Genomic DNA, 24,085 nt, shown 5'->3' with positions numbered 1-24,085 from the left:
AAACTCTCCGACAGGCGGCGGCCTCCTTGTGAGTTTGATCTGCGATACACGATTTACACCAGAGAAGAAGAAGATGCGGAAGTGACGTTGTCGTTCAGCTTCATGAAAACGACAGAGTTGACAACAAATTAGAGTGATTGTTCTTTAAATAGCGTATACCGTTTTATTTTTTTCTATAGACAGATCTTTCCAAAGCTTCGCAACAGTATGTGCATGTTGCTGTGAAGACATTGGAGCTGCCTCGGCTATCTGCGGCTAGGCAGTCAACGTAAGCTAACACAGTGCGAAGTGTTTTCACCTCGCAGACAGTGAGAAGCGGCTTGTTTACGTGACGTCTGGGAGTTGGCAGCCTCCAGTAAATGGCCTGCACTTTGGAGAAAGTGTTGGGCGATGCTCGGACCCTTCTCGAGAGGCTGAAGGAGCACGACACGGCCGCCGAGGGGCTGATAGAGCAGTCCGGGGCCCTCAGCCAAAGAGTGCAGGGCATGAGAGAGGTGGGAAATGCCCTTCCAGACAAGGTAAGGACGAGTGTCTCTACAAACAGGTTTCAGTCAGGTACGTGTGCGTTTTATACCGCACTGTTCAACTGCATACGTACACACCGGGGCAGGACTGAGCTGATGTCTCACTTCTGATAAAATTCAACTCTGTGTCCCTTTACTGCTCTTTCTCCTTGCAGCACATAGAAGATACTTCAGAGATTCAGGAGCTGACCAAATACAAGCCGCATGTCCTTCTGACTCAGGAAAATACTCAAATCAAGGAACTACAGCAGGAGAACAAAGGTAAAAATTAATCCCACTCTATCTATAACACCTTGATGGACCAAGAAAACGACGGTGGTGGACGGCTCCTCTCTCTTTGCTGCAGTATGGAGCAATATAGAAGATCTTTGTACCTACAGACATCATCAGGCTTTTTAATTGTTCTGCAAATGGTAGATAAGCTGACAGACAAATGAATTTCCCTCTGGGGATTAATGAAGTCATTCGTATTCGTATAGTGTTTGTGAGCGTGTTGTGTTTTTGGTAACCCTCTTTATGACTGTCACTGCAGAGCTGTGGTTGTCTCTTGAGGAACACCAGTACGCTTTGGAGCTGATCATGGGTCGATACCGCAAGCAGATGCTTCAGCTGATGATGGCAAAGAAGGAGCTGGACACCAAACCGGTGCTCAGCCTCCATGAGGACCACGCAAAGGTACACATGCTTTTTCAGCATCTACTCAGTCATTCATAGGGGTGGGTTTACACAGGGATTACATTGATTTTGGGAAATGTCCTGCTGTCCTGCATCTTTAAGGAGGTGCAAAGCCAGGTGGAGCGAATATGCGAGATGGGCCAGGTGATGAGAAGAGCAGTGCAGGTGGATGATCAGCACTACTGCTCCATTCGAGAGAGGCTCGCTCAGCTAGAGGTGAGAACAGCTGAACCAAGAAGAGCTGTAAAAGTTTATCTGAGAGAACCTGTGTTACTGCATAAATGTAATACTGTAATTGGCTATTTTGTATCACTTCAGAAAAAATATATTTAACAGCACTTTTTTTTCTATATACATATGAAAAAAGCATCTGTTTATGTTCTATATTCTATGTTTTTACATTCAGAGCCAACTGGCCAACTTTCTGACCAATTTATTCAAGAGCTGTTTTACCCACAGATCATCAAAAATAAGTTTCTTTTTCTCCACTGAACAGTTCTAGTTTTAGTTGCCCGGGATGTGTTCATCCCCAAGACATGTACTGGCATCCAAACACACATCTCTTTCTCTTTTGTTCCATTCACTGGATAGAATAATCACATATTAAGGCACAATTTTATTACATTTCCAAGTTGAATTGGTTAGATCCTGTTATACCCGCCTAGAGCTCTTGGTTATTTTTGATTTTAGTAATTTTTCAATGCTTTAAATGCCATGAATGTAATTTAATTGGACATGGAATGAGAAGGGTATTCCAGAGATTGATTTATCAAAACCTGGACTTATAAAACCAAAACTTTCTGCACAGACACCAGTCACCTCTGGTCTGACCCGTTAACTTTTAATATTAAACATGAGCAATGTTTTTTTCTTAAATGCATGATTATCTTGTCATGTTCAGATTGAGAACAAAGAGCTGAGGGACCTCCTGGCCATCAGCAAGAACTCTGTGAAAATGGCGAGTGAAGACTGCAACCAGCCAGCAACAGTAGCACAAGAACAGTCCCCTCAATCAGAGTCCGATGAGTGACCCTCAGTGTGAACTATGAACGGGGAGTCAAGTCCTTCAGGACCAGGAGACAGGGTTGATGATCTCTTCACCTGTGTTCACCACTTTTTTTTTTTCTTTTATCACACAAGTTGGAATGCAGTCAGATTGCAACTCTTTTGTAGTAAAAGCCACTTAAACACAACATTTTGACACTCAGTAGCATTTACCTGTGGGTGTATTTGGATGGTAGCTATTGTAAGATTTCGTATGTACAGTACAGTATACATATGTTCTCACACACACTCACACACACGTACTGGGGTAAAGGCAGTAAAAGCAAAGGGGATTCATTTTGTTTTGGCCAAAGATACATTTACTCGTCAAGGACACAGTTTCTACCTCTTTGTTGCCCCTTTGCTGTTCACCCACAATCACAATGTGTAAAACGCTTACACGCACACACACCCACCCCTCTCTGAGTTCATTCAAAATCATATTAAGAAGCCAATTTGTAGTTTGCGCCATTTTAATAAGCTGTGCTTGGTAATCGCTCTGCCAACATGATGACTTTTGGCTGTTTCACACAGTATGCCTGCTGAGGAGTGACAGTGGATCATTTATATGTGGTTGTCAATCATTTTATGAATTTGATACGTTTGTCAGTCTGTTTGTAGAGTTCATATAACATGACTTCCATGTTTAGTACCTTGATTCAGTGTGGTAAACACCAGTTTTCTAGTTGTCGGGTTTGGATGTAAACAAATGTTCCAGCTGTTGTAATTTAATGGTAACAATTTCAAAATATGCCAACTTTTTGTGTAATGGATATCAAATGTTTGCACACTGTGTGTTACCTGAAAATGTATATTGTCATCTCAGGAAATTGGTGTTAATAAGGTGAACATGCTGTAATGATTTCATGGCAGTATACTGATTTGTGTCAAACAAAATTTCATTCAGAAACTTTAAAATAAATTTGCAATAAAAAAATGTCATCATCTCTGAATTTTATCTGTCGTGATTTGTGACACTTAAATATCATCAGAGCACTTTAGAAGTATCTGTATGTGCTTAGTCATGTTGTGGCTGTAAAGAAATGCATAAACTGCAGGCAACCATAGGTCAGTAGCTTCAGTTTATTCTCACATTGGACAGGGTTAAAAGGGCAAAACATGGCTGATTTCAACCGTAGATGATGGAAAAGACAGACAACATAAATCCAATGCGCTCAGCCTGCCTTGTGTCAAACAACTGCAATATAAGACTTCATTAAGGACACAATCCAGAGGTCCAAGAGGTGGTGCATTAGTGTGGAGAATATTTTTGAGAATGACAGTACTCTCTGTACCTCAAGGACCTCTGTGGAAGGACGTTGATTTAAGTAGTTTTTCTCAGTTTTTGAAAGCTAATGGAGGTCCGACTGTGTATTACCAGAGCCAGTCTAATTCTCTGGTATTACTGTGGTGGTCAGGTCAAATGTAGTGCTGCTCGTTGAGTGTGAACTAACTCGACTTTGGTTCCTTCACCCATTTACCGCACGATGGCGACATTAACCCGCATTATGACGCATCGCGAGGTTTGCGACGGTGGTTTAGTGCTGCGTTCAATGTTATAAGAAAAGGCAAAGGAGACGCCAAGTGTTTAAATATCTGGAAAATAAATAACATGTTTTAAACTGGGATTATAAAACTTGAAACTGTAACAAACAATCCTCGATTAGCCCTTCGTCTGATTGAAATAACTGAAAATTGAAATTGAAAGAAACGTACATATCCGACAGCACGTGAAAGCAGCATCAGAGCTGCATTTGACACCTCTCGCCTGACACAAGCTAATGTCCAGTATGTCTGAGAAGGAGCTTGGGAAAAAGTGGGACCGATGCCTAGCAGACAGTGCCATCAAACTCGGTAATTACCCCTGAATCTTCCACATGTTTCGACATTGTATCGTCCCAGAATTGGGACAAACGGAGCCGCGGTTTTTCTTACTGGAGTGCAGAGCTGTCATTGACTGGGAGGCTAACTAGCTAGCCATAAAGGGCTTGTAAAGGACAACTGTACCAGCATGATATCCACGACTTCATTAATTGCCACAGGTTAAATTAGGGTTAGTTCTGTAATTTCGTTAAACAACACAGCCGTCGGTTCTGTTGCTTTAACGTTATATTCATCATTAGTATTTCAGTCTCCTGTATTTTATCATATGAATGGACCTTTAAGAAAACGCTAGTCCTACACCTACACCTAACCTTCACATTAATTCATCAATACGTTTTAGGACACTGTAGTGCCCACAACTGAATCCAGCATATTACACACAATGCCAGCATACCATGCAAAGTTGACATTGTTTCGACTCAAGAGCTCAACAGTTTTCTAAGAAGAATCTAGATGGCAGCAGTGACCCGGTTAATGTTCAATTTCCCTATTGAAATAAGACATCTTGTTGAAAAACTGGATTACAACCCTGTGTATTCTGCACACAGTCAATAACAAAAAGGTAATCAATACTACATCAGAGGCGGACTTAATAATAATAATAATGACAATAATAATAATAATAATAATAATAATAATAACAATTATTATTGTTATGTATAGCATATAATAAATAGCAAAATTGATGGTATTTGAAAGCAGTAAATTACAGCACTAAAAGCCCAACAGACAACAACACGAAATGTGAAATTGGTGCACCAACTGGTTGCCTTCTGATAATAAGTAGTTTTAATACAATTTTTAGGTTGGTTATTGAGCTAGCTAAACTGAGGTCCACAGGTGGGCATTAATGACAAAGCGTTAGGGTTAGTCTCCCCTGTTTTACCAGTCTGGACCCAGATACAACCAGAAGAACATTGTCAGAGGACCTTCAGATGCATAGCCTATATGGGATAAGAAACTTGGCAACGTTTTCAGTACTTAGTAATAAAAAAAATTATAATCTTAAAATCAATTCTAAATTTAACAGTCAACCAGTAATGTGCAGCTAAAACGTATGACTGAATCCGGACGACTGGTGTTTTTTGAAACAGTAAGGAAGTAACGAATTATCAGGAAAAAATATGAGGAAAATACAGTGCTTCCCACCAACCTGCTTTATGAATGAAATTTAAGTAGTGGTAATTAATCATCTGTCATATTTTCTGTTTTTCCAGGCACTGGACTGGGGCTAGGAATCGTGTTTTCTGTTCTGTTCTTTAAACGTAAGTAGTTTCAGTGGATTGTCGGTATGCTGCATCTTGAATGTTTCATTTGGCTCTGAGGTCCTTGATGTGACGAGCAGAGCTCTGTAGGATACAAGTAGTTATTTTCTACTGCCAGCATTTGAAAGGCTTTTTCATTTAACAGCCATTGGAATGTTGTCTTTATTGACAAATACTTTTTTCTAAGTGGAAACACAATTCAACACTTATTTGTAATTAGGCGGTTGTAGTGCTTTTGTTTGTGAGAAAAGCACCAATAACACCCATCCTCTACAGCAGAGAAATAAATGTTGCAGCTACATGTAGAGAAAGATGTAAAACACAAACAGAAGTGTTAAAAGGATTTCACACATTGTGTCTGGTATGTTGTAAATCACACTGTGAAGTGCGTCTTTGTGTATTTTTCTGTGCGCAAGGAAACACTTAAGTTCCTGTTTCTTTTGTAGGGCATACATGGCCAATTTCATTCGGCTCAGGAGCAGGACTCGGCATGGCATACGCCAACTGTCAGAATGACCTAAGGTCACATTATCTGTTGCACAGAGGCGAAAAGGTTAGTCAATGCAATAAAATAAACCAATTAAATTATATTTCTTACTCGGAAAAACACACCTGTGCTTTTGTTTATGTATTTAACTAATTTCTGTTTTCTTCAACAGGAGCAATAGCTGCAAGTCAACAAGGGATTGTCTTTTTTAAAATTTGTTTTGTTTTGTTTTGCTTTGTCTGTGGAAGAGTCACTATTTGCACTGCTCTACAGTTAGATTATGGTCTCCCTGTTGATCTATCCATCCCTAGTATGACTCTGTATGATTTGTATGTGCCTAATCAGGACAGTACACTCTGCGTTTATTTAATAAAATAATCATATCAACAAAAACAGTGACATGGTGATTAATTCTTCCTCACATGCGGTACAAAACGGGACAAAAACACAAGAATGATGTGATGAATTGACAACAGCGCGATCCTAACATGTGCGCCCCAGGCAGCAATATTGGTGGTACTCGAAAAAAGTAATGGGTGTCAAAGTGTCAATGCAGCTTTGAAAAGGCCTATTTATCATTTATTTGTCAATGTGAGTGGGTGTGATTCTCTGAAATGTGTCGGGCAGGAAGGTGGAGGCAGCAGTGCAAACGCTGTCCCATAAGGTGGTGGGCTTGGTGTGGGTGAGAGGTGGGGGAGGTTGGTAAAGGGGGGTCAACAGAGGGTTGGCAGCAGCAGATCTGATGTGGCAGATGACTGGGGAGCAGCGACGGTGGAGATTAGTCACGAGGGCGCATGAAAATTGAGAGCGTTGTGTTTTATGTTCAGTATTTGACAATGCTGTTGAAACGGAGCTGGTGTGCACTGGACTTTACCCCCTATGAATGATGTTGTCTTATGTTTAATATTCAAGTGCTGCTGTCGGGGAATGAATAATCATTGTTATCACGTCATCTGGCTGTTAAGCTTGAAAATGAAGTAGCTCTATTGTTTTCTGATTGTTGGTAGAACAGGGAATGTGGATTGTACTTTACTTTAACCTTTGTCTGTTATTGACAAACTGCCAGATGCTCTGTATCTGTGGCTTTTAATTAATTTCTCATCTTTAGTTATTTGATAACTGCGTTACAGTAAGTCAATGAGGCTTTTTGACACAATAGAAAAAACTCTCATGTAAAAACATGAAAGAAAATCTCAGACCTTTCACTCTGATGCACCTAAATTATCACCACTGGTGGAGATAATGCAGCTGGAGATAATTTGTGTGTAGTCAAGATGTGGCCGATGGTCTGAGAAAAAACGCACCTGTATCTTGAGGGACCATCGGCCATTAATAACTACATCATGAAGTAAGAATAGGAAAAGAGGGGGGAAAAAACCTATTCCAAAGGTTACTGTATCAAAGTAGAAAAGCTTAATTATCAATGTGATTCAGCATCACAGATCATTAAAACTTTAAGTAACCTGAGAAGGTGAATCTTTTTTAATGGACTGAATAGACTGCTTTAAAAAGAAAGAAAGAAAGAAAAACATATAATAGATCAGGTAATCAGTCACATCAAATCTTTATCATGCATAATAAAAATACTGTCATAGTTGCATCTCAGTAGTTAAAAATATCACGAGTAAGACCACCCACACCAGTTCCTATGATGCAGAGTGAGCATTTCTTGGCTGTGATTGTGCATGGTTATGCATTAACAGCTCAATGCTCTGACACGCTCCTTCTCAGTAGGTGTGTGCTCAGGCTGGGAGATACGCTGGAGTGGCCGACACAGGGATTAGCAGGAGCGAGCGATATAAAAGCAGCACCACAAGGACCATGGTACCTGTAGAGCACTTGTGAGCGGAGCCTTGCTTACAAATGACTGCTGCACAGTTTTGTGTTGCTCTCTTTGCTTCCCCATGTCGTTTCCCTGAATAGAAGGACTTGTGGAAAGAACAGCAGGGCACCAGCACAGCAGAGGACTTGCCGAAGCTGTACAATGCCACTTCTGGGAGGTGAGGAATAATTCTGAGATTTTTGTAGTTCTTGTATTGCTCATCCTCAATAGATCCTCTCACCGGCACTGCTCTCATATGACTCGTCAAGGCTCATCTCCGTGTGTGCCCTCCTCCAGCGACTGTCATCACTGTGACACGCTGCTTCGAAAACCCTCTGTGAGCCGTCGAATGGCTCATTCAGGCTCGTAGCTGTGGATGAGGCAGGGGCATGGAGAGATGAGTGAAACTCTGCTGCTGATTCTGATCACTACTCTGGTGCCAGTGGAAGTAAGCCTCGGGCACCCGGGTGTATTCCTGCCCAAAGGAAGATGGAGATATTCATTCACGGAGAATGGTCCAATTGACCTTATCTGGGAGACAATTGGATGGCTTCTCAACACAACACCTCTTTGGCTTGATTTTGTTCTACAATGCTCCTGGAGTGAGAGGGTAATGTAACATATAGTGGAGTCTGAAGGGGAATCTGAAGAGCTGGTTTGATTGATCGTTTGAAACCGGCACCATGACTGACTCTCACTTGTCTGGCTCTGTTGGAAGCTACAACAGCAGCTTTCCCACCACCACCACCACCACCAACACCAGTGCTTGGAATATCACTGGCAGCGGTCCGTGGTTGTTGGCCTTCATGTTGACTGTCATCATCCTCATGACAGTCTGCGGCAACCTATTGCTCATCGCCTTGGTGTTCGCCCACCGCTCTTTGCGTTGCACCTCAAACTGCTTCCTGGTGTCTTTGTTCCTGTCTGACCTGATGGTGGCCCTGGTGGTCATGCCCCCAGCCATGCTCAACGTGCTGTGTGGGGCCTGGGTGCTGTGGCCTGCCTTTTGCCCAATTTGGCTTTGCTTCGATGTCATGTGCTGCAGCGCGTCCATCCTCAACCTGTGTGTGATCAGCCTGGACCGTTACCTCTTCATCATCTCACCGTTGCGGTACAAACAGAGGATGACGCCACCTCGGGCGTTACTCCTCGTGGGAGCTGCTTGGGGGTTGGCAGCCTTGGCGTCTTTTCTGCCCATTGAGATGAAATGGCACAGTTTAGGCCTCGGGAGCGGACACTCATCCACTCCCGAGGTCAGCAGCAGCAGCAGCAGCAGCAACATCAGCTCCTACTCTGACACGCTCTACCCAGCCTCCTACTTTCAAGTGTCCCCATCAGGAGGCCTGTCCTTCCAGTGTCGCCTGCGAGTCACCCTGCCCTTCGCCTTCGTGGCATCTGTACTCACCTTCTTTTTGCCCTCCAGCGCTATTTGCTTCACCTACTGCCGGATCCTTCTGGCGGCACGGAGGCAGGCAAAGAGGGTAGCAGCAATGAGCCACCCACCACACCCACATCCCTCTCTCGGGGAGCCCTCCCGACCCCCTTCACCTGGGATTGCTGCAGTCCAAGCTCAACAGCAGGACGGAGAGGACTGTAGGTACCAGGAACCTCCTGTGTCACAAAATGTACCGGTAAGAAATAGTCAAGGATGAGCGGGGACTAAGACCACGGCAATTTCTAAACTAGAATGTCTGACAGAATGCTATTATTTTAAAATAGTAGAGTGACCTTTAAGTGCAGCAGATTTTAATGAGAACAAAGTGTAAAAAGGTTGATTCTGTGTGTAGAAAATGTAGCACCAAGACCAGAACCAGATAACAGTTGTCCATCTAATGCAGGATTTTTCCAGCTTGCCCTTTTCTCTCAACATTTTTAAGGTTTTACATAATATTGTTCAATTTCCAATGTTCAGTCCCCATAAAATGGCAATTATACCGTTGAAATCCTCTCTCTGATCATAGGTCACAGAAGGATTGCATTTTTTTTTCTTTTTCTTTCAAAAAATATGTTTGAAAGCTCAAATTCACATTTTATTGATTAAATGACCTTAATTCTGAGTTTACAGCCACTTTTTGCATTATTTGGTGATGTCCTGATTACCTTGTTTGGAAGTATGACTGGAAGTATTGCCCATACATAAACTGAGATTTTGTATGCATTACTGCATTATGTTTGGGTAGGTGGGCATTACAAAGAAGTTGTAGTGGTTGTAGAAGTTGTTGAGCCTCCCTCTAATGAAGAAATAATCAAAATCACATTTATTACCAAGTAGGTTTTCACACATGGGGAAATACATGAGTCAAGAAGTGTAATATAAACAAGAAACAATAATGACAATAAAAATGTACAAAAAAAAGGAAAATATATAAGAGTTAATTTTGCATAAATTTTGCTATACAAATAAAGTTGATTAATAAATGTAGTAGATGTCACTTAGCATGAACCTATGCAAGAATATAATGTTTATTGATGGTGTGCAAGATCAGGGAGATAAACCCTCTTGAAACTTTATTCATTATTATTCTCTGACAAAAGATTAAAGTCCTCTGCATGAAACATGTTTTGCTCTTCAGTCGTCTTAACCCTCAAACATAAGAAAAGACTCAGGGAGGAGGTGTAAAACCTGCCTAGAAACGTGGTGAGAAAAGTAGGCCTACAGACAGTGTCAGATGTGAAATGCCGCAAGTATCACAGCCACATAGTCTGTCACATTTCTATGCAGTAAAGCTACACACACACACGCACACACACACACGTTTGTATGGCTATCTTTGTGAGGACACTCATTGACATAATGTATTCCCTAGCCCCTTACCCTTACCCTAACCTTAACCATCCAAAACAAATGCCTAACCTTAACCAATACTCTTAACCTAACTTAAACCTAATTATAATAACCTAGTTATTATAAAGTCTTAACCCTCAAACAGCCCTCGGAAGGGGTCTGAGAAAGTGAGGCCAAAATGTCCTCACTTGCCCAAACGGGAGCGTGCCTATGTTCCCTCAGCCCTATGTTCCCTCAGCCCTATGTTCCCTCTGGACTCTCTCTACCTATCTGGACTCTGTCTATCTGGCCTGTCTAGCCTCTACCTGGTCTTTTTACTAAACTTAACCAACTCCTTTCTTCATTGCCTAAACCCAACCAATGGTGGGACCAAAGGGCTGTGGGAATAGGGCCTAATTTTCAGTGACAACAAAAGTTAGAAATGAGGGAACATAGGGCTGAGGGAACATAGGGCCTAATTTTCAGTGACGACAAAAGTTAGAAATGAGGGAACATAGGGCTGAGGGAACATAGGGCTGTGGGAACATAGGGATGACCCCGCCCAAACGGTCCTCACTATGATGGTTTAAAACTCAAACTGGTCCTCACATGTATAGCTGTACAAGTACAACACACTGAAAAAATCTGTTAAATTGAGTCTCAGAGACCTAGCTTAAAAAATCTAATTTGAATATAGTAAACTACGTTCAACGTTCAGTCTTGCCATTGAAAAACTTTCCATACTCACTTTATTCACTGTCACATATATTTTGTGTCAGCTTATTTAACCTCCTCATGACAGAATAAGTCTCAGACCAAAACTGTTACAGTTGCATATGGAAATGTTCTAGATATCTCTTGTCTATCTTCTCCCAAAATTTCAGTCATCAGAAGAATTAGAAACGGTTTATGTTTATTTTTCTGTAGCCTGTAACACAGTAATCAGCTTTGAAAGAGCTAATTGGACATTTTCATTTGAACAAACTGGCTAGCTGCGTCCGTGTGCTATCACTCTGTGATAAATTAAGCTAGTAACCAGCCAAGTAGCACAATGTGCAAATATGGCTATTTTGTAAATTAGAAAAAAAATTATTTCAACTAAATCTTGAATAACAACTTTGCAGTTTTATGTCAACCACCTATCAAATGCAAAGAGGAAGTCAACATTTTTCAAAATAAAGCAATTTGCACGTCATAGATGGACATAGAGAGGTGTTTTACTGCACTATTTTCTAATGTCCACAGCCTTCAGTGAACAGTGAGCGCCGTCTGGCTCACAGGCAGGGTCGGAGGGCACTGAAGGCCAGTCTGACCCTGGGGGTTCTCCTGGGACTCTTCTTCAGCGCTTGGCTACCCTTTTTCATCACCAACATGGCTCAGGTTAGTGAAGGCATGCACTGACTCCCTCACAGATATGACACAATGGGATAAATACAGCTGCATGACATTTGACACATCGACCTCATCTTGGATGTGGAATAGTCCTACATGGCCGGATGAGCAGGAACAGGTGAATTCACTCCATTCAGTTTGCCTTTGTCTGAACTCACATGTGAAGATCTTCCTTCACCATTTAGGCCTCATTTGACAAGTCTGATTTTCTCACAAATTTCTACATGTGATGAGCAGAAAAACAGTGTGAAAAAACATGCAAAAGAGAGCAAAACCACTTGGATACAGATCTATTTTTTATTGGCCAGCCTCGGCGTCACAGCCGTGCCAAGCTACCCAACAACAAAGTAGTCTGGCATTTCTGCTTCATGTGGCTGACTCATTCCAAAGCCCAGAAAACAACACACCAAAGTACCATTTATCATTTGGGTTCTTTTGTTGTTGATCTAGATTTGATGAGATTGCACGCACACACTTGTTACCCAGAAAGCAATAAATAAGTTGGGGGGGGGTTTACAGAACACTTAGGGTTGGTGCATCTAAATTGGTAATGACACTTGTCCTGTTTTTCAAGCTTTCAATGATCCAGTCATTTTGATTTCCCATCTGTGCCCTCTCGCTTCTCCACTGCTTAACATAGAGCACAGAGACTTGACTGTGCCTGCTCTCTCCTTCCTTTTCACACTCAATGTGGTGTGTGAAACTCACCCCTCCTTTCTGTCCCATTCCCACCGCCTCCCTGTCTCATCTTGGTAGTATTGGACGCTCTCCTTTAACAGCTGTCTCCTCCTTCACTGTCCCTCTCTAAACCTGGTGGTGATGTCCAGCATCAGTGCGTTTAAATGTATTGGCCAACAGAGAAAACAACATGTTCTCCAAAAAAAGAAGTGATGGACAGTCCAAATGATTTAAGACAAGAAAATGTGTCTTCCCTTTTTGGTAAATATTTCAAAATTCAGCTGTGGGGTAGGGATTTGGCTGATTCATAAATGTTCAAAATTTACCATAAATGACACATAGCTACACGTGTAAATGCTTGAATAGTAAATATTATACTATAGTAATGTTCTCCCATTTAATTATCTGTTTATTTACATAGAGGCTGTGAATCACCTTCTGTTTGTTTCATAATGTCCCAGCAAAAAAAAAAGGGACAAAGGAGGTATATTAAAAAGTAAATGAATAAATAATGTATGTGCAATGAATTTAAAATAATTGCATGTGCAGAGGTTACAAATAAATAAATATAAATGTTGCCAAGTGTGAAAATGTATGAATAGAAAAGCAAAACATTATATTATTTATTCTATTCCTTCATTGTCTCTTTCCAGTACACTGACTTTTGTCAATAAAAATAAATTAATAATTTTGCACTATATCTACTGGTATATATAAAATGATAAATAAATGAATAATGGATTGATTTCATTGTAGCCTAATATAAATTAAATATGCTATGTGGAGTTTGAATTTTACCAGTTGTGTTTTTCAGTGTTTATTTGTGTCCTTGACATCACACTAGTATCTTGCAGCCATATGTGTAATGCTCAATGCAATGTCCATGTTTCCACATGCTTGTGGGTCAGTGACATGATGCAACCCAGTGCCAAGCGGTATTCTTTCATAAAAATCTGACTGTACAGGAAAATAAATCTACACTCAAATGTGGAATAAATTCACTTTTGCAATGCAACACTGCAAGTTTTACATAATTTGTCACATTATTTAGATAAAAAAAAAGCTGTGTTTTTGGCTATGTCTCACTCAGTACTGCTAAAATGCATTAAAATGTACAGAAAAACATCTATTTCAATGTAATGTTTTCAGAAGAAAGCATATTTTTTATACACTTAAATCCACTGTAGGTGGATAAAATATTTAATATTTATCATTCTTTTGTGGTTACACCATTTGACATCTTCAGGGGCATTCAGTCTTACTTCTGTTTGAAAAAAAAAGGTTCAAATCATTTCAAATGACATAAAACCAACATGAATACAAAATGTATATTTTAACAAATCTGATGCATGCTTTTAAAACATTTTTTTAAAGATATTTCTGAATTGACCGAATTGAATTCACTGACCCTAGTACACATGGACAGCACAAATAACACTGGGACTCTCTTGCTCCATAACTCTTTCATGGTCAAATTTCTACACGTTACTGTACTTTGAAAATCTATATATGTTTTTTATTTTTTCTGTGTTCATATTTGTATTTCTGTCATAAATTATTTTTACATGTATACTGTATATGCACTGATGGTTTCAATTGTCCTCACTGTCTTCATCCAGGCAGTATGTGAGTGTGTCCCCCTTGCCCTTTTTGATGCCATCACCTGGCTGGGCTACTGCAACAGCACCATGAACCCCATCATCTACCCGCTCTTCATGAGAGACTTCAAGCGCGCTTTGGGGAAGCTCTTGCCCTGCTGTTCCTCTCAGTTGCCCAGGAGACCCTCGCCAGCACTGTCCCTCTCTCTACGCAACTCAGGGGAGCCCAACATTGCCAGCAACACCCCCTCTCCTCTGGCCTCCGACCCCACCCACCCGCCTGCCACCGCCACTGATGCTGTCAACCTGCTAGACGCCGAGCACGCTGGGATCCAACTGCCTCTGCTTCTGCCCAATCAGGTCGACACCCTGGATTAAAGTAGCCGTTAGAAATTGTGTTGTGTGATGGTGGATGAGTGATTCAAGGATTGAGAGTCAGTTTAGTTCATGACAATTCATGATTTACTCACCATGAGTTTTAACATTAATGTCTATGATAAATAAATAAAAATTATTTAAATTTAAAATAATTTCATCGTCACAGACAAATGTCTATTGCCACAAACTGAAAAAACTCCATCCCATCTTGGAACAGTGCGTTTCTTTCCTTCTATTCAATGTTGAAAAACCCCTTGAGGTGTAATTGTTAAGACAAAACATTGAGGGCCAAGGCTATCTCCAGTTAGTATACTATACAAGCAATGTAAACATTCTATGTAAGCTCTCTAGTAAGCAGCACTTCACATTAGCACAGGCGGCGCAGAGAGAGGAAAAACCTTGAAGAAAACACATTCATTCAATGAACAACCCTCTGGATTTATAGAAATCCAGCTGTTGTGACGATAATATCCATAGCAACCAGGGCTGACGGAGGGAAATTACACCATCACCTGATTTTGTGGAATCTGCTAAAACCTGCAAAACCCAAGCAATATTTACAGGTGTTCGTTCTCACATTGAGTTTGGAAAATAAATTATGCGACTTTTTACAGTTTGTAAAAAAAAAAAAATCTACTCTACAGTTGCAAGTCTCTAAATTGTTATTGAATTAGTACATAGTGGTTAATTTTGGTGCTTTTCACTTTAAGCTGAGCTTCTGAGCTTAGATGCTGAGAAAAACCTGAGGAGATGAGTGGGAGGCAGCTGGTCCTGTAACACGCTCTTTACAGGTTTGTCCGCCTTGGTTCATGAGTGAGCTCTGTATTCCAGTGTGTGTCCTCCCAGCTCCAAGATACCTGTTCATTATCTGGGTCGACCTCCTCTGGACAGTCACATGGATCATTTAAAGCCGTGACGTCGTCAGTGTCATTGTTCTCAGACGAAGGGGGTGAATTGTTCCCCGCTGCGATTTCAGTCTCTGTTTCTGCCTCATTCAAAGAGTCCAGCAGGTCTGAGATATCAGGGATGTCCCAGCCGTCACCCATCTCCTCGTTCTCCACCGCCTCCTTCATGTGCTCACAGTTTTCTGTATGAGTCTCTGCTGGGTTTTGTGTCTTGGTCTCTTGGTCAGGGATGTCCACTGTCCCCTTTGCATCCGTTACAGGCTGAGGGAGAGTGAAGGAGGCTCCTGGGACTTCTTTGGTAGGAACTCCTACTGCCATCAAGATAGTGTCCATCTGACGCATGTAGTCCAAGTGACCTTTCACCTGGCGTGCAGAAAAATTGGAGGCGAGGGGGTTCATATTTGTAAATTTACAGTGTAAAATATTTTTTATATACTTTACATTTCCAAGAATATATTACTATTGTTAATATTATTTGTACAAAAAGGTTGAATATTCCCCAGGTTTATACTGTTTGGTGCTTCACATGCTTTAAGTATGTTTTTACTGTTCTTTTTTAAAGATCTGCTGTGTCTGATCTGCTTTACCTGGTTCGGCATCACATCTGCCATTATAAATACTAAGTGTTGTGTTTCATGTGGACTCGTGCTGATTTAAAGGGAGACCAGCTGGGGCCTTACTTTTTATTTGTATTATCGTTCTTTAAGCCTATTTAAACAATACACATGTCTCTTATAAAGTGCTATTAAATCTTAAAAATTGTATCTTATTGCATCATCTTTAATAACTTTTATCATCATCAACAGTCCTTTTAACTCTACAGTGTTTTAGCCTCTTACAGCTCACTGTAGTGCTCCTGTTACCTGCAGTCAACAACAGACACACAGCTAGCTGGTGAACATTAGTCAGTATTGACACAAACTGAATAAAGTTGTGAAGAAGTATGTAAAAACACTGAACTATTTTCACCTAAACGGTGGATGGATGAGGAATCAATCAAGTAAAAACCAAATGATTCCAGTACTGATCCGCTGAAAAGTGAGATGGGCGAGGGCTAGCTAGGTAGCATGCTAACTTTAGAAGAAGAAAAGCTGTGATAGAAATAAGCTGCTGCTTTCCACTTATGGAGAGAACTCTTGGTGAGTGAAGGAATAAAGTTTTTCAATGGGTCTTCTAGGCAGGTGAGTAACCAGCTGCTAACGTTGCTAACGATGGTGTAGCTTGCTGACAAATAGATCCTTTAACAATACAAGATAACAGGGCAAGTTTCAACAGTTTCTCAGGCAATAATATTTTTGTTCTTGATGTAAAAAATATGATATATTTATAGGGTTGAAATCAATGAGTTTGTTCAGTTTGGTGCAGATCCAGACAATAATCTCAGTCTTACACATGTATAGATTTTGTTTGGAATTGGCAGAGGTAAAAACTTACGTACATGAGTTGCTGTGGACCACTACCAGTGCCCAGACAAAGCATAGCTAATCAATATCAATAGAAAGTATGAAATCAGTTGAAAAATACTTCTGACTTAATTATTTGTGTAAACTTTCATTCAAGCCCAAAACGCAGACATGGCAGAGCAGCTGCAGATATATTTTGGACATGCTGGAGAATTCTTTTGTCAGTCCTGTCATGTAGGATTGTCTCAGTTTTCTTCCCTCATAAAGTGGTCAAGGCCTCCATGTGTTATTTCACAGACTAAAATCCAGCACTGAGGACAAACTGAGACATGAACAGTCTGAGACGACTGCTGCATTCCGAAAAGGTGAAAACCTTGAGATGTGTGAATTAACCATCAGCTGATACAGTAGATACATGAAAATGATTCATTGAATAAGCTTTCCTAATTTAAACATGAGCTCTGACTCACCACTGAGGAAAGATCCACATTGATTACGCGTCGATCTTGGATGTTGATTGGTTGTAGCCCGGCAACAGACAGTTGTGCTGATGAACTGCGGTACAGGAACCCCAGGAGCCAATCTCCTCTGATAGGGAGATAATTCAGAAAATCATTTATTTGTGTCAGTGCAGTAATTTCCAAATCTACTGCATATGAAACCACCTCACTGGAATACACAATGTAATATACAAGGACTAAACATTAGGGCCTGATTTACTAAAGGTTTTACATGTGTAAAAATGTGTGGAAACTTGATTGCACACACAAACACATGTTGAAGCTGATCTACTAACCGGGCGCACCAAGGATTGCGTCTCTCAAATGGGCAAAATGACACGCACAATCCATTTAGTGCAGTGGTTCCCAACCTTTTATGGCTCGTGACCACATTTTGACATATCAAATTTCTGACGATCACGTGCAGTCACGTGATCGTGGCCGTCAATCAAGATGCGCCAGCTCAGATATTTTTATATGCTGCATTTTATTTAAACTCGATTTATATTTGTGAAAGTGAAGTATAGAATACAGTTGTTTAAGATTGTGTGTGTGGTGTTTTTAATCAGAATTTTAAAAAATAATAATAAGTTAAAAAATATATTTTTATCAGTAATTTGTTTAAACAATTACTGGACATTTCAGGCGACCCCATTTGAATGCCAGGCGACCCGATGTGGGGTCCCGACCCCGAGGTTGAAAACACTGATTTAGCGCGTTTGCCCCAATGAATATGTAAATATGGGCGTTTCTGCCAGAACGTGCAAAATATTTGGAGGGGTGCTATTAACCATGATCCCTGTTGCTGTGGGCATGTGTGTGTTATGAACACACGCTGGCAATCCCGACACACACTGCTGGGCCCCTCTGGACCCCGGGCTGGGGGAGTACTGTTCTCCCAGCCCCCCCTAAAGCTCCGCCCCTGAGGAGCACGCAATTTAGCGCCCCTTATCTGGGATCTTAGTAAATCAGGCCCCAAATGCATCAAAATTATCAAGTCCAACTTAGCGTTTAATTTAAAAATCTGGTCGTATCACAGCACTGATGCTTCGGGAAAGAGCTCGGTTTTACCTGCAGTATCCGTTTACTATTTTTCCAGCCACTACCCTGGTCAGTCTCTCCCAGGACTTTTCAGAGCCGTCCACTGGGGCCCCGAGGAGGACCACATCTTCCACTACCCCTTCACTACCTGAGCATTTAGAGCAGTGGACATTGAATTAGTTAGTCAGGACAGTATGGAGTGTAAATACTAATAGATGATTAAAAATATTGTGTAACCACTTTAAATTATTTAGGGACATCCACATGAAACTTCTACTCTGCTTCACCAAGAATTTTGCAGAAAACATAGTAATTAGTTTAACTCTAAAGTCAAAATTTAATCTCAGGAATTTGTCATACAGTTAAGCAAAAACAGAACATTTAAACATATTTCAAAACTGAAATGATTCAAGTATTTGGTTATTGAAAACAAACAAACAATTTAATCCAATTCAAATGTATCAAAATGAGTATTCTTTTACACACAAAATGTCCATACCTTGATCATTAGCGAGCTCCTGCAGACAGTAGTAGATAACTCTCGCCCCGAGACTAAAACCTATGAGGCTGACAGGGCGTTTCCCCTTCAGAGACGTAGAGAAAGAAGAGAGATGCACAGATCTGAAGTAGCTTTAATCCTCCCGATGTTTACTGAACACAGACAGATGATTTCCTCTAATATTCCAGATTAATAAGAGATGTATTTCATTAATTTATCATCATATTCTAGGAATTATGGTTAAAAACGACAGAGTACAGAAAATAAGTTCTATCAAATGTACAACAAACCCTTTTAGAGGCAGAGCCATACCTGCTGCCGACTTCTCAACACCTGTGCCAGATGTTTCCCCACCTCGGCCGAGCGGTTCAGACAAACACACCAGGGGTTGTCAATGACGCTGGCTGCTGCCAGCAAAGAGGCAGGCCACGTCAGAGCTGTCACGATGCCTGATAACAATCAATTAGCGATGCGACAAAAAGACAGCAGCTTTAACACAAATCGACACTTCACATGCAGTCACCAGGATTAATTCTGATTCTGGTGGATTTGTTTCTCCTGTATCCAAAACACAGAATAAAATTGTGATTCCTGCATGATCACCCTCCTACCTGAGAGCACTGTGTACTTGAGAGCCTCCTGAGCCATCATGCTGACCAGCCCATCCAACAGGGAGGCCATGGCCGAGCCCAGGTCCCTGAGGAACCGTGACTCCCACACCAGACAATACTGTTCTCCGCACTCGCCCAGGCTGGACCACGGGGCCTGGAACGAACCTGGAAGACAGCACTTGTGTTTTTATGTAAGGCAGCCTAAACAAATAAGCAGCACTTGTAATGTGAAGGGGGTGCCAAGCTTGTCATTGAGCGTATGTTTTAGTTGGGGCGAGAGAGAGCTGCATTGTTTTATGTAAGAGAAAAACGTAAGTGGCTTGCGTAATGGACTAATTTAGGACATTTTGTTGAGCAGTGCAGCAGCATTACAACATCATGTTTTGTTATCAAAGGTTTTTCTTAATCTCGATTTAATGCACTATGTTCATGACCTCACTGTGACCTTTAACCTCACACTGCACCAGCAATTAATGACAATTAATTTAAAAGTTAGGTTTGGCTGGTTTTGTTTATTAACCCCTTTGGCAAAATGTGTTTCCTTTATGCGTGATGGCCCTGGCACTGACCCTCCTCTCCAACAGCACTATTCACTATTCATTGCTCTGCAACCTGTATTGTAGAGGTGTCAGCTGTCTCAAAGGGCAGCAGCTGCTGGAGAAGGTTTCTTCATGTTCAGTGTATCTGCAGAGTTATGTTGTTTTTATGTCCAAAGATTTGCATTAACAATCAAATCTTCTTAACATGCTTCTGATCTAATGTATGCAAAGAGCTTAGATAAATGATATGATTATTGTTAATAGAATTGTGTGATATGAATCATGAAATCATCTTCCAGGGATTTCATATGATATATTCTGTGATATCTTCTCCTTTTGCACCTCTGATTGCACAAGGGTACTGTGGGCTAATTGCCATTTTTATATTTATGACATTCCTGTGTATATCATTATTTTTATCATCACTATTATTATTAATCTCTATCTTTTTCTCTTCATTACATTTCTTTAACATGTAGGTGAGGTTTTAACATGAGGTGAGATGGGTTTCTTACCTCCCCTACACATCCACTTACACATTACACATTACAGCCCTTAATCCAGAGTCACATGAAATATTAATATTACATTTATTTAATACAAGTTTTGTTATAATTGCAGTGTAAAGTCTTGATTAATGGCTAAAAAGGTGTTTTACAAAGTCACAGTGACCTCGACCTCTGACCTGAAACCGCCAAAATCCCATCAGTACATCCTTGATGTGAAATGAACAATTGAATAAAATTTGAAGAAATTCCCTTTAGGCGTTACAGAGATATCCTGTTCAGAAAAATGCCAAAACAGCCTTTGACCTTTGACAACCAAAATTTAAGCAGTTTATCCTTAAGTGTTGGTGAATATTTGTGCCAAATTTGAAGAAGTTCCATCAAGGAGTTACTAAGATATTGTGTCCGCAAGAAAGAGACATACAACCTTAAAACAACTAGATGAGAGGACTCATAGAAAAACTACATACAGTATATTTGCAAAGTTTTGTGTGTGATATCACGCTCTAGACTTATTACATACATTGTAAACTGGTTGTGTATACCAAGACAGCAGATGTTGTACTTACTATATTTACCACTGCAGAGCCAACCTGTCACTGCTATGGTCAGGTGAAGATGCTTCCCAGAGCTCAGCGGCAAGAACTCAAATTCCTCTATGGCCCCGACACACTTATTCATTTTGTAGCCTGGAGCAACAAAGTGAGACGATCAAAGAAAGGTAAAGAAAAGAAAATAATTGACATTGACTTATTTCTCCTTCACAATCATGTGTCTTCCAATTCTCTTACCCGTCAAACCAGCTCCTGCTGCTCCAAACAAAGAGGCCATAATTGCAATGCCGGTGGCTGAGCCCAAAGCTGCAGCACCACCAGCCCCCAGCACAGCACCGGCCCCTGCTGCCACCAAAGGGGCCGCAAGTCCACCTGTCACACCTGGCAAAGGTGTGAAGATGACACAGACAAACAGCTAGTCAGAGCAAATATTTGTCAGGTAAGCGCAATACAGAGGAAATTTATGTGAGGGAGAAATGATGTGTGTTGCAACATGCTGCCTTTGTGCGTAGTCACACTGTCACTCTGTGTTGATTTGATCGGCTCTCCCATAAGATATTTGCAAGTGGTTAATGTCTATTTTAAGTTGGAGCAGCGATAATCACCAATCACAGTTCCTCCGCCCACAGTGGCTAGACCAATGAGGAGGTAACGTCGTAACTTCCTCCCTCTTTCTCTCCTCAGCCGCCGAGAGGACTCCTCTCTGATGGAAGCAGAGTCAGACACACTGGTGGTCAGCTTTTGGCAAAAATATTTCCTGGCTATAAAAAAAAATAAAAACTTAAAATGACCCGCAGTGCATTTAAGGAGACAGGTTTAACCATAAGCTCCTTATATCCCGGCATCCGACAACAACTTACTCGCTCTCCTCTCCTGCTTCCCTCAGTCTCTCTCCCAGAGTTTCCTCAAACTCCTCCAGCTGCTGTGACGAGACTCGTAGCAGACAGCTCACATGACGGATGAGAACCCTCGATCTGGCATCATACTGACCTGAGGTTAAGACAAGACCGGGAAAGTTATAAAGGTTATAAAGTTATAAAAGTAACAGGCCACATTATCACTATAATTCTTACCATCATTGACGGAAAAAGACACCAGGTCCTGTAAAATAAAACAAGAGCTGGTTATAACAGGTTGAAGAAACACAGAAACAAAGTGACTACAACACAACTCGTTCACTCCTATCAAAGGCAAAGCAAAAAGCTTAATTTAAATGATATAAGCTAATTCAATTTAGATGCTTAAAGTTCCACAAAATTCATTCATATATTTCCTTGTACTGCACTGATGTACAGCTACTCATCCACTACTGTTTAATATCATTGCATCCTCTGTTGAAGTGACAATCACCTGTACGACGGGTTTGGCCCCTGCAGCCAGCAGAGGTTCAGCCTGTAGGATGGAGAGGAAGGTGTCGGATCCCTCACAGCCAAGGCCGGACAGGAAAGCCCCCATGACTGGCATTACTGACTCATCAAGGTCCAGCCAACGCACCAAGCCCTGCAGGTACTGGTCTCTGAACACACTGAAAAACACACAACCAGTTTAACACAGTTTACTCAAGCCAGTAATCCAAATGGTCTTTGAATCCCTCTCTCACCTCGACTGAATTTGACCTTGGTGGATGATAAAATGCACACCTGTACTGTATGTGCAAGTCCAAATTTGATCTTGCAGTATTTTCTTTTAATCATTAATTGCATTCAGGACCGGTTCTCTCTGTACTGTGTGCTATCTAGGTGTGATATTCACAGTGATCACTTAATTATGTCAGTCATCATCAGTCAGGTTGATGTCCCTTACATAATAATCTGTGAGTAGGAGTTAGATGAAGGATGGAAGGCATGAACACAGTGAGGACACAAACAATATTAGGGCGATATTCCAGCTCTGTTACCTGTTTTCAGGTCCAGTAAACAACTGGCCCAGAGAGACACCACACAGTGCAGCATATGCAAAACGGCTCTGTTCACTCAGCTGTCTGCCGATAATGTTCTCTGGGTTTTGGTCACATGGAGTTTCTTGTGTGGTCTCTGACCCCCCTGGATCTGGATAAGGTGATCAATGGACAAAGATTAATGATTAACTTTGAGGTAGCAGCGTCAATCAGAGACATTGGAGAGTAAAAGCAAACACACATGATATATTAACACAAGTTCAAGAGACATTTATCACAAGCAGAAACCTCAGAAATATGAAATGTATAGTCACTGGAGTTTAGTGGATCAGCAACAAGCCGAATTTAACAGTGGTATCCCAATGCATAATATGAGTCTAACGTTACTGTCAGGCTGCTCAAGGTAGGGTGATGTGAGCTATGAGAAATGCAGCATTATTTCGATGTTCAATGCTGTTTCTTTAGAGGTTTCGTTTCCGCCTTGTAAAGTGAATAGCTGCATTAAACTAGGTTACATGGAGTCTAAGTTTGTGCTTCTCGTCTTGTCTCTGGTGAACTGACCTGAATTCAACATACAGAGCCTGCAAAATGCGACCTAAAGCTTTTACTTCAAGAAAAATCCAGTGTATCTCAAACAAGTGAACGCAACACTGAACGTTAACAGTTAGCAAAACAGCTGCTGGCTATTGACTGTGCGGCTTCAGCCTGTTTAGGCTACGAGGTAACGGTTCACGGTTATCCTTTCACAACGACAACACTTTGAATTAATTTCTCATATAGTAGGCTATAGAAGTGATATTTAACAAATTATTCGTGGTACCTGGAGTAAATTTGCCGTCCGTACTGTTCTGTTTTTGCTCCATGGCTATTATCACAACTCTGTACACTGAACTTTTGATGCCTTCACGTCCTCCTCCTGAAGGTTGACATCCGACTACGCTAGTCACATATCAAAACGCTTTCCACGTCTATCCTAACCTAAAATACGGTGACTTGTCCGAAAGACTTGCTTGAAAACGTCGTCGCTAATACCTCACACTAGTATGAGTTTAATTTTGCCACCGTAAACGCTTTTAAATGGTTTGCCTGGCTGTTGGAATGGAAATGTTTTACATTTAT

General features: G+C 41.1%; 4 protein-coding genes across 4 annotated transcripts; 3 read left to right on the top strand and 1 right to left on the bottom strand.

The window, feature by feature from the left end:
• Positions 1 to 68: 68 nt before the first annotated feature.
• On the top strand, positions 69 to 3,180 carry sike1 (suppressor of IKBKE 1). The gene is made up of 5 exons (XM_085781221.1): positions 69 to 518; positions 680 to 785; positions 1,057 to 1,199; positions 1,302 to 1,415; positions 2,101 to 3,180. The coding sequence occupies exons 1-5, from the start codon at positions 360 to 362 to the stop codon at positions 2,227 to 2,229; spliced, it is 651 nt and encodes a 216-aa protein (XP_085637347.1). The 5' UTR covers positions 69 to 359; the 3' UTR covers positions 2,230 to 3,180.
• An 829-nt stretch (positions 3,181 to 4,009) lies between these two features.
• On the top strand, positions 4,010 to 6,272 carry micos10 (mitochondrial contact site and cristae organizing system subunit 10). The gene is made up of 4 exons (XM_085783089.1): positions 4,010 to 4,097; positions 5,345 to 5,392; positions 5,839 to 5,945; positions 6,052 to 6,272. The coding sequence occupies exons 1-4, from the start codon at positions 4,025 to 4,027 to the stop codon at positions 6,058 to 6,060; spliced, it is 237 nt and encodes a 78-aa protein (XP_085639215.1). The 5' UTR covers positions 4,010 to 4,024; the 3' UTR covers positions 6,061 to 6,272.
• A 2,085-nt stretch (positions 6,273 to 8,357) lies between these two features.
• Positions 8,358 to 14,637, top strand: htr6 (5-hydroxytryptamine (serotonin) receptor 6). Its single transcript, XM_085781208.1, has 3 exons — positions 8,358 to 9,332; positions 11,711 to 11,845; positions 14,155 to 14,637. The coding sequence occupies exons 1-3, from the start codon at positions 8,385 to 8,387 to the stop codon at positions 14,509 to 14,511; spliced, it is 1,440 nt and encodes a 479-aa protein (XP_085637334.1). The 5' UTR covers positions 8,358 to 8,384; the 3' UTR covers positions 14,512 to 14,637.
• Positions 14,568 to 24,085, bottom strand: tmco4 (transmembrane and coiled-coil domains 4). Its single transcript, XM_085781207.1, has 14 exons — positions 23,787 to 24,085; positions 22,967 to 23,117; positions 22,420 to 22,594; positions 22,143 to 22,170; positions 21,930 to 22,059; positions 21,675 to 21,772; positions 21,307 to 21,450; positions 21,085 to 21,204; positions 19,471 to 19,635; positions 19,172 to 19,308; positions 18,860 to 18,944; positions 18,391 to 18,508; positions 17,290 to 17,407; positions 14,568 to 15,779 (listed from the first exon to the last, which is right to left on the bottom strand). Exons 1-14 carry the CDS (start codon positions 23,827 to 23,829, stop codon positions 15,297 to 15,299), a joined length of 1,995 nt encoding a protein of 664 aa, XP_085637333.1. The 5' UTR covers positions 23,830 to 24,085; the 3' UTR covers positions 14,568 to 15,296.

The sequence above is a fragment of the Trachurus japonicus genome, chromosome 7, assembly GCF_045865225.1.
Source record: "Trachurus japonicus isolate A0001 chromosome 7, Traja_1.0".
Lineage (NCBI taxonomy): Eukaryota > Metazoa > Chordata > Actinopteri > Carangiformes > Carangidae > Trachurus > Trachurus japonicus.
This window is presented reverse-complemented; position numbering and strand designations above follow the sequence as displayed.